The sequence below is a fragment of the Scyliorhinus torazame genome, chromosome 1 (assembly GCF_047496885.1).
Source record: "Scyliorhinus torazame isolate Kashiwa2021f chromosome 1, sScyTor2.1, whole genome shotgun sequence".
NCBI lineage: Eukaryota > Metazoa > Chordata > Chondrichthyes > Carcharhiniformes > Scyliorhinidae > Scyliorhinus > Scyliorhinus torazame.
The window spans coordinates 146909856-146928369 of record NC_092707.1 but is presented as its reverse complement, the minus strand read 5'-3'; the positions used below and the strand labels follow the sequence as shown (position 1 = coordinate 146928369).

At 47.2% G+C, this 18514-nt stretch overlaps 1 protein-coding gene across 1 annotated transcript in view; it reads right to left on the bottom strand.

Annotated features, from left to right (window-relative positions):
* Window positions 1–5277: 5277 nt before the first annotated feature.
* wdtc1 (WD and tetratricopeptide repeats 1) overlaps window positions 5278–18514 on the bottom strand; it is a 124752-nt gene continuing 111515 nt past the window's right edge. The window contains exons 15-16 of the mRNA XM_072500970.1: window positions 17797–17989; window positions 5278–10773 (exon numbers count right to left, since the gene is read on the bottom strand). Coding sequence (XP_072357071.1) covers window positions 10579–10773; window positions 17797–17989 — 388 coding nt within the window. The 3' untranslated portion in view covers window positions 5278–10578. The remainder of the gene's footprint in view (window positions 10774–17796; window positions 17990–18514) is intronic.

The following is an 18514-nucleotide window of genomic DNA, read 5'->3' as shown; positions in this document are numbered from 1 at the left end:
ACAGGTACAGGTATGTAGACTCCTACAGGTGTGCGTAGACTCCTGACCCAAGTACAGGTGTATGTAAGTTTCTGACCCAGATAGAGGTGTGTGCAGGTTCCTGACACAGGTACAAGTGTGCGTAGACTCCTGACCCAGGTACAGATGTGTGCAGATCCTGATCGAGGTACAGGTGTGTGCAGACTCCTGGCCCAGATACATGTGTGTGGAGACTCCTGACCCAGGTCCATGTGTGTGGAGACTCCTGAAACAGGTACAGGTGTGTGCAGGTTCCTGACACAGGTACAGGTATGTAGACTCCTACAGGTGTGCGTAGACTCCTGACCCAAGTACAGGTGTATGTAAGTTTCTGACCCAGGTAGAGGTGTGTGCAGGTTCCTGACACAGGTACAAGTGTGCATAGACTCCTGACCCAGGTACAGGTGTGTGCAGATCATGACCCAGGTACAGGTATGTAGACTCCTACAGGTGTGCGTAGACTCCTGACCCAAGTACAGGTGTGTGCATGTTCCTGACCCAGGTACAGGTGTGTGCATGTTCATGACCCAGGTACAGGTGTGTGTAGACTCCTGACCCAGGTACATGTGTGTGCAGACTCCTGACCCAGATACATGTGTGTGGAGACTCCTGACCCAGGTACAGGTGTGTGCAGGTTCCTGACCCAGGTACAGGTATGCGCAGGTTCCTGACCCACGTACAAGTGTGCATGTTCCTGACCCAGGTACAGGTGTGTGTAGATTCTTGACCCAGATACAGGTGTGTGCATTTCCTGACCCAGGTACAGGTGTGTTCTTGTTCCTGATTCAGGTGCAGGTTTGTGTGTAGGCTCCTGGTCCAGGTACAGGTGTTTGTAGATTCCTGATCCAGGTACAGGTGTTTGTAGATTCCTGATCCAGGTACAGGTGTTTGTAGATTCCTGATCCAGGTACAGGTGTTTGTAGGCTCCTGACCCAGGTACTGGTGTGTGCAGGTTCCTGATCCGGTTATAAAGTTTGTGCAGTTCTTATCTGGTTCCCTTTAGCACACACTGACCCAGAAGGTGAACCAAACCAGTTTCCACCTGTTTGGTATTTTTCTTGTCATGGTATTTTTCTTTGTGATACTGACTTCAACCTGATCAGTTTCTCAGGGATCAACACTGTGGGGAAGGAAAGAGTGTGTTAGAGAGGGTCAGTGTTACTTTTTGGGATTAGGATGTTTTATGTTAAAAAGTGACTGAGATTAGGAAATGGGTCAGTTAGTGGCTGGGATTAGGTGTTCTGGGTTCTTGGGGCTGTATTTCTAGGGACGTGATTAGGGGCTGTGAAAGGGTAAGTGTTAGCAAGGGCCTGGGTTTCTTTGAGGGGTGGGGAGGGGTGCTGGAATTAGGAGAACTGGGTTAAAGGGGTGCAGATTAAAGGTTGGGATTTCTGGCAGTAGGGGTTGAATTTAAGGGGCGGATTTGATTAGTGGTTGGATTTACACAGTCTTGGAGTCAGTATGGCACAGAAGGCTCATTAAGTCTATGCCAGCTCTCAATGCAGCAATCCAGTCAGTCCCATGTTCTCATTGCCCTACCAGTTACTTTCTCTTCTCTGCCTATCCAATTTCCTGTCAAAATTATTGTCTGTCTCCACTTCTTTAAAAGAAATCTTTTTATTGGCATATTCAACATTATGTACATCGACATTCGTGTTTATTTATTGTACAGGGTAACGAAAAAGGCTTTTGTCTTACGTTACTTTATTTACAGATTGCTGCTGTCTAGTTCGGTGTCTCCCCCCCCCCCCCCCCCCGTGCCCCCACCAGCCCCCCTTTCCCAAACCCCTCCCTGTCTCCCCCCACCCACCCCCCTTGCTGTCCTCCCTGGTCGATTGGAGGGGTGCTCCCCCTTCTCCTTCCTCCCCCCCCCTTCTCTTCTCCCTTTGTCGGCTTCAACCATGTTGTTTTGTTTTGTGGATGAGTGGGGGTCGGGGGGGGGGGGGGGGGGGTCGGGTTGCCCCCCTCCCCCTGTACTGTCCGTCTCAGACTCTCTGCCCCCTTTCCCCCTCCTCCCCCCTGGGTTGTGCGTCCCTGGTGTTGCTCCTCGTCTTTTGTTTTTCTTTCCTCTCTAATCCTTCCACTTCTCCCTCTACTGGCTGTTGTTGGCCTCAAACACGTTTTGGAACAGACCGACAAATTGCCTCCATGCAGTCAGGAAGCCTTCCGCCAACCCTCGGATGGCATATTTTATCTTCGTCAGGTGGAGAAATTCCGAGAGGTCAGCGAGCCAGTCTGCAGCTGTGGGTGGTGCTGCCAATTGCCAACCGAGCAGGATTCTCCGGCGCGCAATTAGGGAAGCGAAAGCAAGGGCGTCGGCCTCCTTCCCCATGTGTAACTCTGGCTGCTTCGATACCCCGAAGATTGCCACTATTGGACATGGCTTCACCCTTATCCCCACAACCTTGGACATTGCCTCGGAGAAGGCTGTCCAGAACCCAGCAAGCTTGGGGCAGGCCCAGAACATGTGGGTGTGCTTGGCCAGGCCCCTCTGGCACCGCTCACATTTGTCCTCCGCCTCCAGGAAGAACCTGCTCATTCCGGTTCTGGTCAGGTGCGCTCTGTGCACCACTTTGAACTGCATAAGGCTGAGCCTTGCACAGGAGGAGGTGGAGTTCGCCCTGCTCAGTGCTTCGTTCCAGAGTCCCCACCCCACGTCTGTCCCCAGTTTGCCCTTCCATTTCCATCTGGTCTCATCTAGTGGTGTTCGGGCTCTATCTAGTAGCTGTCCGTATATTTTCCCACAGAGTCTCCCTTACTTCCTGTCCGTGGTCATCAGGTCCTCTAATAATGTGGTCACTGGGGCCTGGGGTATCCTACTGTCTCTTTGCGGAGGAAATGTTTTATTTGTAAGAGTCTCATTTTCTGTCTTGTCGCCAATTCCCATTCCTCCGTCAGTTCGTTCAGCGTAGTAGTCTGTGGCCTACGTAGAAGTCCGTGACTGGCAGCGTTCCCCCATCCTGTCTCCATTTGTAAAACATTGCGTCTAGCATGGCTGACGGGAATCTGTGGTTACCTCAGCGGGGGCCATGGGGAACATCCCGGTCAGCCCGAAATGTTGTCTTAGCTGGCTCCACGTTTTCAGTGTGGCCGTTACCCCTGGGCCCGATGTGTATTTCACTGAGGGGGATGGGAGTGCTGCCATGGTGGGCCCGGAGGGTCGTTCCCTTGCAGGAGGCCTCCTCCGAGTTGGGTTTGAGCACCCATCTTTCCACTTTTGTTCTTTCTGCTCCTTCACTCTTTCCTCTGTAGCTGCCCAGTGGTAACATTGCAGGTTTGGCAGTGCCAGGCCTCCCTTAATTTTCCTACTTTGCAGTGTTAATTTGAGGACTCTTGAATTCTTGCCCCCCCGCCCCCCCCCCCCCCAACCACACACACACACACACAAACGCCATAATTAAGCTATCTAGGTTCTGGAAGAAGACCTTGGGGATGAAGATTGGTATCGGCCTAAACAAAAAGAGAAACCTTGGCAGCACGTTTATTTTGATAGTCTGCACTCTCCCCGACAGGGAGAGTGGGAGTGCGTTCCACCTTTTGTCCCCCACCAGACTGGTCAGTTCCCATTTGCGGATCTGTGTTCAGTCTCTGGCTATTTGGATCCCCACGTATCGGAATCTGTTTTGGGAGCCCCTCCAGCTCTGTCCCTCCCCCGTTTGGGTTTACTGGGAATGCCTGACTTTTGCGTTTCACTCCACTTCTACCATCCTCTTAGGCAGTGAGATTCAGATCATTACAACTCTTTGCAGAAAAATAGTTCTTCCTCATATCTCTCCTCTCTCTTTTGCCAAAACCTTAAATCTGTGCCCCCTAGTCGTTGTGCTAATGGGAATAGCTTTTCTTGGTTCATTTGATCAAAATGTCATAATCTGGTATCTTTGTTAAATCTTTCCTCAATTTCCTCCACTCCAAGGGGAACAACACGATTTTTCATGGTGTTTAGAGGTTGATCCTTTGCTATTATCTTCATCGTTCTCATTGTTTTCAAAATGAGGATGGTGTATGCCAGGCTTCATGATTTGTGCATCGTCAGGTGGCTCAGCAGCAGGTCAATCCTGGAGTCACAGGCCTTTGGACAGATAGGAGAAGAGTTGCCCTGAGGGAGGGAGATTTTCAAGCCGTATTCTGCTCTTTCTGTTTTTTGTTGCTTCGCCGCAGCAGAATTTATGCCGCCAATCTCCAACTGTTTTGTGGATTGTTGCGTGAGCTGCCACCAGATGGCATGATTAGCAGCATGATTGTCCCTTTTTCTCTGTCCCCCTTGGGAATTGGTACCATCCTCAAGTTGGGAAGCAGTAGGACGGCATGGGGTGCAGTGGTTAGCACTGGGACTGCGGCGCTGAGGACCCGGGTTTGATCCCGGCCTTGGGTCACTGTCCTTGTGGAGTTTGCACATTCATAGATTCATAGACTTTACAGTGCAGGAGGCCATTCGGCCCATCGAGTCTGCACTGGCCCTTACAACGAGCACTTTACTGAAGCCCAGGTATCTACCCTATCCCCACAACCCAGTAACACCAACTTAACATGTTTTGGACACTAAGGGCAATTTATCATGGCCGATCCACCTAACCCGCACATCTTTGGACTGTGGGAGGAAACCGGAGCACCCGGAGGAAACCCACGCACACACAGGGAGAAAGTGCAAACTCCGCACAGACAGTGACCCAGCGGGGAATCGAACCTGGGACCCTGGAGCTGTGAAGCAACTGTGCTATCCACAATGCTACCTTCTCCCCGTGCTTGCGTGGGTTTCACTCTCACAACCCAAAGATGTGCAGGTTAGGTGGATTGGCCACGCTAAATTGCCCCTTAATTGGAAAAAAAATAATTGGGTACTCTAAATTTATATTAAAAAAAGTTGTGAAGCAGTTTGGAGATTGTCTGAGTTGGCATAGGCTGAACCACAGAGGCAAGATACTGAAAGCCCAGCTGGCTGGCTCCGCCCACTCTACGGACGGCCCGCCCTTCCCTCAGTCCCGCCCATATTGCGGAAACCACGCCCTTCAACAGCCCCGCCCACACCGCGGAAACCCCGCCCTCCCCTCAGTCCCGCCCATATTGCGGAAACCACGCCCTTCAACAGCTCCGCCCACACCACGGAAACCCCGCCCTCCCCTCAGTCCCGCCCATATTGCGGAAACCACGCCCTTCAACAGCCCCGCCCACACCGCGGAAGCCCCGCCCTTCCCTCAGCCCCGCGCAGGTTACGGAATCGCCACCCTCCTCCCAGCCCCGCCCACCGCGGGCAGCCCCGCCCACTCCGCAGTCGGCGCCGATCCGCGGACAGGGCGATGGGGAAACTCCGGGACAAACTATCGGGAAAAGGAGCCGCGAGTCCGCCGCCGGCTGCGTGCGAGGCGCAGGAGAAGCGGGGCCCGGCGGGGAGCGAGCCGGTGTCCCGGGCCCTGAGCTCGAGCAGCAGCCTGGAGTTCGCGGAAGCCCGGCGGAAGCTGCTGGAGGTGGAGCGGCGGCAGCTCCGGGTCCGGGAGCTGGAGATCGGCCTGCAGCAGCTGCGCGATATCCTGGTCCGGGCCGAGCGGGAGGCGGTGGAGCACGGGGAGCTGGTCAACCGGATCCGGAGCTGTGCCCAGCAGGGCGAGATTGGCCTCAGCGCCCGCAGCCAGAGTATCAAAACCCGCCTGAAATTCCGGGGGCAGCGGGCGCCGGTGGTAGTGGCCGCCGTCCTGGGGCTTCGCGGCTGCGTCCCCTGGACCAGAAAATGAGTCTGGGGGTAGGGGCTGGGTGATGGGCCGACCGGCCAGGCGCCGCAGGTCTGTTGTGTAATCTCCCAGGTCCCTGAATGCTGTCTCAATCAGAATGTAAATTAAAATAAATATTTATTTCACTCATAGCCTCAGCGAGCTTGACTCTATCTAATCTGCGCTGTACCTGTCCTGGGAATGTTTGGTGAGAGGATGCGGACGGTGTCATGTGAATGTCACTTTCCTGGTGGGACCGGAGCTTGCAGGGGCAAGTTTACCCGTTCTCGAAGGTGGGAAATTTAATATCACAACCAGCGTTTAGCTTATGCAAACACACCTACATCTTGCCCCATCTGCTTTCCCCTGAATGGCGAAAACAAGTTCAACATTTGCTCTGTCCACATGCAGAACACTTCATTCATCCACATCAAAGGCTGCTCCTGCAGCGCTCTAGATCCGTCTGATGGGGTCAAGCACCGACAGCTCGAACTCCAAATAGAAACAATAAAAGAGCAACGGTCCCCGTGCTAATCCCAATTTCTGGATCAACTCCCATCCATCTATAAACGCTGCCTACGTCCAGTCAGTTAGAGTCAAAATAGACTATTAGGTTTCTCTTCTTCCCCCCTTCGTGATTTCTTCAAAGAAATGTTTACCACATATTATTTGTTCCATGCAACAGGTGACCTTTCCCCAAGGGATTGTACCACTGGATGTGTTGTGATAACGTTTAATGGGCCCCAGCTACAGATCACGCACCTGAACACATTAAAATGATGATTTGGTCACAGGAGACTGGCAGCAGCAGCTCTCCTCATCACTCGACCATTTCCAACCCCCAGAGAGGTGAGATTTGAAAACTGATGCTTTCCATCCCAAGTCAAAATATTTTCCACACCAATCAAAAAAATCAGGTACATTACTAAACCTCGAAAGGATGTGTTTGTAATTGATCACTTCCCACTTAAGGGATGGAAGGAGGTTTGGACAAAGGGATGATATTTCTCAGTTTGTCTCAATAAAATCCATCCATACATAATCTGGTTTCATTTTACTACTTGGACTTTAAACCGGAAGATCTTTATCATAGAATTTACAGTGCAGAAGGAGGCCATTCAGCCCATCAAGTCTGCACCGATCCTTGGAAAGAGCACCTTATGCCTCCACCCTATTACCACCCAACCTTTTGGAAACTAAGGGGCAATTTAGCATGGCCAATCCACCTAACCTGCACATCTTTGGACTGTGGGAGGAAACCAGCATCCAGAGGAAAACCACACAGACAAGGGGGAGAAAGTGCAAACTCCACGCAGACAGTTATCAAAGCCATAATTGAACCTGAGACCCTGGAGCTGTGAGGCAACAGTGCTAACCAATGTGGCACCCATTGAGACAATATTTTTTCTGTCCTCAATGTCCCAAAGCACAGCGAAGTGTAGTCACAGTTGTAATGGGGAACTGCAGCTATGAATTAGTACATAGATTCCACAAACACAAAGGTGAATAACCTAGTAATTCTATTTTAGTGCATTTGATTGAGGACTTTGCCAGGACACTGAGAACCGCCAATGTTCTTGTAATAGTAGCCATAGGATCTTTCCCATCCAATTGAGGGGGCAGGAGGTGCCACATCTGAAAACCACCTTCGAAAGTGCAGCACTCCCACAGTACTGCATTGGAGTGTCAGTCTGGATTTGAGGCTCAAATCCATAATTTTGAGCCAAACTGAGATGTGCACAGGTCAGTGACAGTGCTCACGCACAGATTGTGGCTGTTGGAGAGAGCACAGCACACTTAGTATTTGAATGCAAGCAGGTTACTGCGGTTTGTGTTTTTATTGCACTGATGTACACTGGGTGTAACTACAAACTTGAAAGCAGCAGCCCCTATACAAGTATGAATTATTAGCAACCAAACCAAACAGCATTCTGCTAAACTCGCCATTTAATGCTGGCTTTAAACTTATCACAACCGTGGATTAACAATTTAATTTTTACAGTTAGCAGCTTCCCACGGATAATTCCTCATCAAATCACAGACAAGGACAGGGGCAACAAACTGAGTGAGGTTTAAACAGACAATTGGCACTGAGCTCATGAATTGGGAGAGAGTGGGAAGACTGCAATTACTGCAGAAGCATACTTGGCACACTGACTGACCCAACCACCTGCTCTACCACTTGACCCTGCTGACTGACCCCACCAGTGACCTTTTCCATTTAACATACTGACGGACTCCATGGGGTTTGAGTTTCAGATCAAGACTCTTGAATAAATTGGAAACAAGTAACAATTCCAGCAAAGGTATTGGGCAGATATTAAAAGGAATAAGACTTCCTATTAATAGACCCACCAAAACGATACTAATTTAACAATGCAGTCAGACATAATAGCTGATGGTGGGAGTTACTGACAACAAAACATTGGTTCTCATAATATTTCAATCAAGCCTCCATCTCAATCTCTCCAACCCTCACTGAGTCATAGATCTCCAGGTTGAATTCTAATCCTACAGCCATTGGGGAGGATTTCAGGAAACATCAGCATGCAATAATCCAGCAGCTCATACTCAACAACTGATCAATAACAAGTTTAAGTGATCAGTTGGTCCCAGCACACCCTCGATAGTAATTGTGAGGGTAGTCACAGATGATCAGTGACTGAACCTGTCAAATACAGCCTTTATTGAATAGGATAGGCAAAGGAATTTCTGATTGAGGATTGCAGCCAGCAGAAGAAAGCATTAAGTTAGTGGCCATTAAAATACATCGATGAACAAATCCTTCCAAGTGATGCTGCAATTAAGTCATTAAGTGACTACTATTACATGAACTCAATTCAATTCAATGTAATGCAACTGAATGTGTCTTAAAATACAAATAGACTTGCAGCAGAGGAGCCTCTGCATGCTATGAATTTGTTTGTCCAGGAAGTGAAACGGTCATTAATGGCAATTAAAATGGTCTCCAGGTTGTACACAGAGTTGTAGCATCAATCACTGCAAATCCAGTCAGTACACAGGACCTTAACCCCACATCATAGCTCACTACAGTGCTTCTTTATACATAGCACACCTTAAAACAGCACTGTCCAAAAATATATTGTGCCGTGTTAGTAAGACATTCCATTTTCCATATCTACCACCTTTGTGAAAATATTAGTTTGGGTGCCACATTTCCAGTCAATTTGAGTGGAACCTCTTGAAACTCTCACGAGCTGGAGCTTTATACTGGTAGGCAGGATCCAGTCTCTTCATTAGATCTCAAGTTCCAGAGGTAGAACAATGACTTGCTAACCCACTCTACCAATCGGGTGTCACTCCGTTTGCTAAGATTTCTTGGGTCAGTGCTATAACAGAATGGCTGCAGTTAGTTGGTGGTGTTTTAATTGCTTCCTACCACATTCAGTTTGTTTCCCTCACCCTTCCAGCCTTTTACACTGAAGTTATCCAGTATTTCCCAACCTGCCCAGAACTGAAACATTCTACTCTACCTCAAACTACAATCTCCAGCCAAACCCCAACAAAATCTGCTACACTTTTCTCAACAGCAAATAAGGAATCAGAATAAGAAATAAACCAACCATTCCTTCCCTAGCTTTACCAACAGCAATGGGGTGTCTTCTCAAAGCTGACAGCTCAGTACTTATACAAGTTCACACATCACAACAGAAGTCATCAAAAAGAAACAGCCAGCAAAATAAACCAAAAGATATTTAATAAATCCTCCCCCACATTCATTTTAAATCTCCTCTGCTAATAGAATATTTGATCCAGAGCTCCAGATAGGACTGGGGCTTGGCCTTGCAATGCAGAGCTTTAGGTGACACCCAAGTAAAAGGTAACCGTGTGAGGAGCTTTCCAGGAGAGGGCAGTATTACACTTTGCAAACACTGAAGGCTGTGAAGAGGCTGCTGTCTCTTCACAGAGTCAGTGCTTCAACAGGATGAATGATAAAACAGAAAGAGACAGAGTGTAGATAGGCAGCCAAGACTGGGGGCAGAAAGAGACACAAAACAGAGTTAGAAAATGCATGAGACAAATGTGTGCAGGCACAACCCCACCAACCCTCTACCCCACCCAAGTTGTTCACAACACAGTGCGGGAATATTCCTGACAGCTCCCATACTTCACCATGAACAGTCTCCTCACTGCATGTACATTGCAATTTCACCCTGTGTCCATGGTCCTACATCCCCACTGATGATGCCGAGATCTCTGTTAGGTCATGTGTAGCTACACAACCTGTATGAACATTGTAAACTGGAACAGAGGCAGGCAAATGAGTCGCCGGTATGACAGTGACCGATGGGCGTGACTACCGGCCATATGACCCTCCACTGCTTGCAGTTAAAGCTACATCAAGATGCCCAGAGACTCTGATGGCTCCAGGACTATGAAGGGAGTGCAGTTTATCTCAATATTATTGGCTGTTTGTTGCTCATGGATTGTGCAGAATCCATTACTACAAAGGGACTGAATGTGATAGAGGAGGAAGCATTTATACAAACTGAAAGCAGCATCTGGACAATTTACAAAAAGATCTGCTTATCAAATTAGTCTTTTTCAATCACCAGAAACAATTTGAAGTCTCCTATGTGTGTCTCAGGCCAGGTTTGGCCCAGTTAGCTGTTCCTGAGAGGGTTGTAGCGTCACTCTCTGAGACTTCTGCAGACTGGTATGGGGCTCATCCATAAGTGAGTCTGATAGGTGTTGGAAAGAATGCAAACCCTGTCATTGCTTCCTGAACAAAGCTTTTGGTGCGTAGCTGAGGACAGTGCAGTGTTTTCAGCCACAGGCACACTGAACTGAGTTGTTCCCTGGTCTGTCCCAAGTACGCGGTTGTTGGGGTTGCTGTTTAGCTTGGCCGGCACTGCACCTGGCCTTCAGAGTTTTCCTCATCATCTGAGGCCATCCCACTGTTGGTCAGTCCAGTGATCCTGTATCCCATATTCAGGAGCATGACCTCAAGTGGGTCTGCATTCATTCGTCGCTGGTTTGCTTGTGAAGCACCCTCCATGTCTTCAATCACTCGCTCATTTTGATCTTCACTCTGCAAAAAAAAAAAAAAAAACATAAATCAGCTCTCCCAACCAGGCTAAAACATAGACCCAACCTCTGGGGTAGGATGGCATAACATAGAACAGTACAGCACAGAACAGGCCCTTCGGCCCTCGATGTTATGCCGAGCATTGTCCGAAACCAAGATCAAGCTATCCCACTCCCTGTCATTCTGGTGTGCTCCATGTGCCTATCCAATAACCGCTTGAAAGTTCCTAAAGTGTCCGACTTCACTATCACAGCAGGCAGTCCATTCCACACCCCAACCACTTTCTGAGTAAAGAACCTACCTCGGACATCCCTCCTATATCTCCCACACTGAATCTTATAGTTATGCCCCCTTGTAACAGCTACATCCACCCGAGGAAATAGTCTCTGAATATCCACTCTATCTATCCCCCTCATTATCTTATAAACCTCTATTAAGTCGCCTCTCATCCTTCTCCGCTCCAAAGAGAAAAGCCCCATCTTTCCTCATAAGACCTACCCTCCAAACCAGTCAGCATCCTGGTAAACCTCCTTTGCACCCTTTCCAATGCTTCCACATCCTTCCTATAATGAGGTGACCAGAACTGCACACAATACTCCAAATGTGGTCTCACCAGGGTCATGATTAGTTGCAGCATAACCCCGCGGCTCTTAAACTCAAGCCCCCTGTTAATAAACGCTAACACACTATAAGCCTTCATCACGGCTCTATCCACTTGAGTGGCAACCTTCAGAGATCTGTGGACATGAACTCCAAGATCTCTCTGTTTCTCCACATTCCTCAGAGCCCTGCCGTTGACCCTGTAATCCTCATTCAAATGTTTTCTACCAAAATGAATCACCTCGCACTTATCAGGGTTAAACTCCATCTGCCATTTTTCGGTCCAGTTCTGCATCCTATCAATGTCTCTTTGCAGCCTACAACAGCCCTCCACCTCATCCACTACTCCACCAATCTTGGTGCCATCAGCAAATTTACTGACCCACTCTTCAGCCCCCTCCTCCAAGTCATTGATAAAAATCACAAATAGCAGAGGACCCAGCACTGATCCCTGTGGTACACCGCTGGTAACTGGTCTCCAATCCGAAAATTTTCCATCCACCACTGTCTTCTATGTGATAGCCAGTTACTTATCCAATTGGGCAAATTTCCCTCTATCCCACACCTCCTTACTTTCTTCATGAGCTGACCATGGGGAACCTTATCAAACGCCTTACTAAAATCCATGTATACGACATCAACTGCTCTACCTTCATCTACACATTTAGTTACCTCCTCAAAGAATTCAATCAAATTTGTGAGGCAAGACCTACCCTTCACGAATCCATGTTGACTATCCCGGATTAAGCGGCATCTTTCCAAATGGTCATAAATCCTATTCTTCAGGATCTTTTCCATTATCTTCCCGACCACCGAAGTAAGACTAGCTGGCCTATAATTACCAGGGTCATTCCTATTCCCTTTCTTGAACAGTGGAACAACATTCGCCACTCTCCAGTCCTCTGACACTATCCCCGTGGACAGCGAGGACCCAAAGATCAAAGCCAAAGGCTCTGCAATCTCATCCCTTGCCTCCCAAAGAATCCTTGGGTATATCCTATCTGGCCCAGGGGACTTGCGACCCTCAGGTTTTTCAAAATTGCTAATACATCCTTCCTCAGAACATCTACTTCCTCCAGCCTACCCGCCTGAATCACACACATCCTCAAAAACATGGCCCCTCCCCTTTGTGAACACTGAAGAAAAGTATTCATTCAACGCCTCTCCTATTTCTTCTGACTCCATGCACAAGTTCCCACTACTGTCCTTCAACGGCCCTACCCTCACCCTGGTCATTCTTTTATTTCTCACATAAGAGTAAAAAGCCTTGGTGTTTTCCTTGATCCGACCCGCCAAGGACTTCTCATGCCCCCTCCCAGCTCTCCTAAGCCCTTTTTTCAGCTCATTCCTTGCTACCTTGTAACCCTCAAGCGACCCTACTGAACCTTGTTTTCTCATCCTTACACACTTTTCCTTTTTCCTCTTGACAAGACATTCAACCTCTTTTGTGAACCATGGTTCCCTCACACAGCCATTTCCTCCCTGCCTGACAGGGACCTGCCTATCAAGGACACGCAGTATTTGTTCCTTGAACAAGCTCCACTTTTCATTTGTGCCTTTCCCTGACAGTTTCTGTTCCCATCTTATGCTCCCTAATTCGTGCCTAATCGCATCATAATTACCCTTCCCGAATTATAAATCTTGCCCTGCCGTTTGGCCCTATCCCTCTCCATTGCAATAGTGAAAGACACCAAATTGTGGTCACTATCTCCAAAGTGCTCTCCCACAAACAAATCTAACACTTGGCCCGGTTCATTACCCAGTACCAAATCCAATGTGGCCCCCCCTCTTGTCGGCCTATTCCACATATTGTGTCATGAAACCCTCCTGCACACACTGTACAAAAACTGCCCCATCCAAACTGTTCGACCTAGAGGTTCCAATCAATATTTGGAAAGTTAAAGTCACCCATGACAACTACCCTGAGACCTCCACACCTATCCATAATCTGTTTTGCAATTTCTTCCTCCACATCTCTATTACTATTTGGGGGCCTATAGAAAACTCCTAACAATGTGACTGCTCCTTTCCTATTTCTAACTTCGGCCCATATTACCTCAGTAGGTAGATCCCCTTCAAACTGCCTTTCTGCAGCCGTTAAACTATCCTTGATTAACAATGCTACTCCTCCACCTCTTTTACCACCTTCCCTACTCTTACTGAAACATCTATACCCCGGAACTTCCAACAACCATTCCTGTCCCTGTTCTAACCATGTCTCCGTAATGGCCACAACATCGTAGTCCCAATCACCAATCCACACTCCAAGCTCACCTACCTTATTCCGGATGCTCCTTGCATTGAAGTAGACACCCTTCAACCCACCTTTCTGTCTGCCAGTACACTCCTGCGACCTTGATACCCTCCTCAGTACCTCACTACTCTCAGCACTGGCTTCTGGACTACAGCTCGTATTCCTAGCCCCCTGACAAATTAGTTTAAACCCCCCCGAAAAGCCGTAGCAAATTTCCCTCCCAGGATATTGGTGCCCCTCTTGTTCAGGTGCAAACCGTCCTGTCTGTACAGGTCCCACCTTCCCCAGAATGTGCTCCAATTATCCACGTACCTGAAACCCTCCCTCCTACACCATCCCTGCAGCCATGTGTTTATCTGCACTCTCTCCCTGTTCCTCACCTCACTAGCACGTGGCACCGGCAACAAACCAGAGATGACAACATGGTTTGTCCTGGCTCTCCGCTTCCACCCTAGCTCCCTAAATTCCTGTTTTAAATCCCCGTCCCTTCTCTTACCTATGTCGTTGGTACTGATGTGTACCACGACTAGTGACTGCTGCCCCTCCCCTTTAAGGATTCTGATCCTTAAGTGATGGTATTGTGTGTGGATGTACAATGCAATGTTCCATGCAAAATTCTTCTGCTGCCATTTTTAAGTTTGCTCAGTTTCATTTTAAAATTTATATTACTTGTGCACAAAATCAAGACGTTTACTTAGCAGTCCCTTCCTCCTTGGTACAATTTCCATTTCAAAGATACTCTTTCTGCCTCGCTCCATGATGTGTTCAGCTCAAGGCGGGCTTGAACAACTAGCTTCCTTTATATACCATTCAGACTTGAGCAGTTTCAAGTGGTCAGTCAGTTCCAATCTACAAAGGAACTAACACTGACCAGTGACCCATTCACTATTAACTGCCCCTCCCCTTTACACAAGGGGTAACACAAGTTACACAAGTTAAAGATCAAAACTTGGGTTTCAGTTCAATAAAAAGCACATTTTCTGCAGCTTCTCTTCTGCTCATCATTTATAACTACTGACACCAAATTTGTTTTGTAAATCATTTCCTGTTCCCACTTCACCTCACTGAAAATCTGTTGCCTTTAAGATAGTAAAACATCAAAATTTTTCACAGATGTTTCAGAAAGTAACATTTGGTAACGAGCCACAGAATATACGAAGGCAGATAACCAAAAGCCAATGAGGTAGGTTTTAGAAATGTCTTAAGGAAGAGGCGTGAGGTTTTAGGGAGAGAATTCCAGAAGTTCAAGTCTTTGCAGCTGAATACATGGCCACCAACAATGGACCAATCAAAATCAGGGATGCACATGAGGCCAGATTTGAAGGAGTGCAGATATCGGAGGGTTGTGGGGCAGGAGGAGATTACAGAGATAGGGAGGGGCCAGGACATAGCAGGATTTTAAAACAACAATGAGAATTTTAAAATTGAGACATTGCTTGCCTGGGAACTATTGTAGGTCAGTGAGTATAGGATGATGGGTGAAGAGGACTTGGTGCAAGTTAAGATATCAAAATTCATAGAGAAATGGTGTTGGGGAAATTGATGGGATTGAAAGCTGATAAATCCCCAGGGCCTGATAATCCTCATCCCAGAGTACTTAAGGAAGTGGCTCTAGAAATAGCGGATGCATTGGTGGTCATCTTCCAGAATTCTATAGACACTGGAACAGTTCCTGCAGTTTGGAGGGGAGCTAATGTAACTCCAGCATTTGAAAAGGGAGGTAGAGAGAAAACAGTGAATTATATATAGACCAGTAAAGTCTGACGTCGGTGGTGGGAAGATTCTAGAAACCAATTTCAAAGATTTTTATAGCAGAGTACTTAGAAAACAGTGGCAGGATTGGACAGAGTCAGCATGGATTTTTCTTTTAATTAAAAAAAATAAATTTAGAGTACCCAATTATTTTTTTTCCAATTAAGGAGCAATGTGGCATGGCCAATTCGCCTACCCTGCACATCTTTGGGTTGTGGGGGTGAAACCCACACAGACATGGGGAGAATGTGCAAAGTCCACATAGACAGTGAGACGGGGGCTGGGATTAAACCTGGGTCCCCAGCGTTGTAGGCAGCATGCTAACCACTGCATCACCATGCCGCCTGTGTCAGCATGGATTTATGAAGGGGAAATCATGCTTGACAAATCTACTGGAATTCTTCGAGGATGTAACTAGTAGAGTTGACAAGGGGGAGCCAGTGGATGTGGTATATTTGGACTTTCAGAAGGCTTTTGACAAAGTCCCGCATAAGAGATTAATGTGTAAAATCAAAGTGCATGGAAAGAGGCGGTAGTGTATTGAGATGGATAGAAAACTAGTTGGCAGACAGGAAACAAAGTAGGAATTAATGGGTCTTTTTCAAATTGGCAGGCAGAGACTAGTGGGGTATCTCGGTCCCCAGTTATTCACAATATATATTAATGATTTAGATGGGGGAACAAAATATAATATCTCCAAATTTGCAAGTTTGGTGGGAGGGTGAGCTGGGAGTAGGATGCGGAGATCTTTCAATGTGATTTGGACAAGTTGAGTGAGTGGGCAAATGAATGGCAGATGAAGTATAATTTGGATAAATGCACCAACACCAGACCCATTCGCGTATTGCCTCCTGTAATTGTTTCTCCGGCACCCAAATGTATATCTACCTCCCCAGTTTCTCTCCCACCCCTCCCCCCAAACAGATGCCTAATTATGCGTTAAAAATAATATTGCCAATTGTACAGAGTTGCTGCAGTTGAGCTGGTGCATAATACCCTACCAGTGATTGTATTTTATTTTTTGTTTTTTTTTGGTATGTTTGTGTGCTCTTCGCTTCTTATTCTGTATACATTAACGGTCAATATACTTGGTTCAAAAACCCAATAAAGACATTTATTAAAAAAAAGATTGGCTAAATGCGAGGTTATTCACTTTGGTAGCAAAAAGAGAAGGCAGACTTTTATCTGAATGGTCATAAATTAGGTGAGGGGAATGTGCAAAGAGACCTGGGTATGTTTGTACACCAGTCAATGAAGGTCAACAAGCGGTAAATAAGGCAAATGGTATGTTAGCCTTCATTGTGAGAGGATTTAAGTACAGGAGCAGGGATGACTTGCTGCAATTATACAGGGTCTTAGTGAGCCCACACCTGGAATAATGTGTGCAGTTTTGGTCTCCTTATCTGAGGAAGGATGTCCTTGGCTCTAGAGGGAGTGCAGCAAAGGTTTACCAGACTGATTCCTGGGATGGCAGGACTGACGTATGAGGAGAGATTGAATCGGTTAGGATTGTATTAGCTAGAGTTCAGAAGAATGAGGGGGGAATCTCATATAAACCTACAAATTTCTAACAGCGCTAGACAGGGTAGATATAGGAAGGATGTTCCCGATGGTGGGTGTGTCCAGAACCAGGGGTCACAGTCGGAGGATACAGGGTAGACCATTTAGGACAGAGAGTAGAACTTTCTTCACCCAGAGAGTGGTAAGCCTGTGGAATTCGTTACCACAGGAAGTAGTGTGAGGCCAAAACAGCGTATATATTTTCAAGAAGCAGTTAAATATAGCACTTAGGTCGAAGGGGATCAAAGGATATGGGGAGAAATCTGGATTAGGTTATTGAGTTGGATGATCAGCCATGATCATAATGAATGGCAGAGCAAGCTTGAAGGAACAAATTGATTCTTCTTGCCCTATTTTCTATGGCACCGGTAACAGAATTTTGGATGACTCAAGTTTATGGAGGATAGGACTGTGTGGGGCCGGTCAGGAGTGTGTTAAAAAAAAAAGTATGCAGCAAATCAGCTGAGGCAGGGCAGAGGCAGGTGATAGTACAGAGGTAGAAATAGGCAGTCTTTGTCATGGCCTAGTGATGTGATCAGGCGCTCACCTGGCTTCAGTCTTCCCAAAATTTAGTTGGAAGAAAATATTTGCTCATCAAGTACAGTTTGAAAACCATTGACATATAGGGAGGACAATGGGTCAGACCATTGGTTAGCACTGCTGCCTCACGACGCCCAGGAGCTGGGTTCGATCCTGGCCCCAGGTCACTGTCCGTGTGGAGTTTGAACATTCTCTCCATGTCTGTGTGGGTCTCACCCCCACAACCCAAAGATGTGCAGGGTAGGTGGATTGACCGTGCTAAATTACCCTCAATTGGAAAAAAAAACTGGGTGCTCTAAATTAAAAAAAATAATTCATACTTCTGGTCTTGGGCTCCAGAGTCGAACCACAGGATCAATGCCACTTGTTGCGAGGAAGCAGTGCTTCGGGTGAGGCTGCAGACAGTTCACAATCGACTCGTCACCCTGTAGAACACGAACAAGGTTTGTTGTTTCTTTCTCCCAGATGAAGAAGGATCCATCATCTGAACCACTGACAATGTATTGGCCATTACTGAAAGGCAAGAGAAATTCATTCCAGGAATCATTTGTTACAAACATAAAATAATAAAAGCTGCTCAAACCAATGATTTCCCTTAAATATGATCATCTTCCACACTCCCGCACATGTTCCAGGGTAGATAATAATAATAATAATAATCACTTATTGTCACAAGTAGGCTTCAATTAAAACTGTGAAAAGCCACATTCCGGCACCTGTTCAGGGAGGCTGGTACGGGAATTGAACCTGCACTGCTGCCTTGCTCTGCATTACAAGCCAGCTGTTTAGCCCAGTGTGCTAAACCAGCCCCTACGTATCTGACAGTGGAACAGAGAGTTTGCTATCTCTAACCTGGCATGAGGTACAACCAGTATTCTCGGTATCTGGGGTGGGTAATTACCAGCCAGTGACTCTTGAAACGTCTGCAAGTGCAGAATTAAGCTCAATTATCATCCCCACCCACTCAGTCAATTATCACTGTGAGGTTCAGATAAAGGCACTTGAGTATGTTACCAGTAGAATCCACTCCCAAGCCAG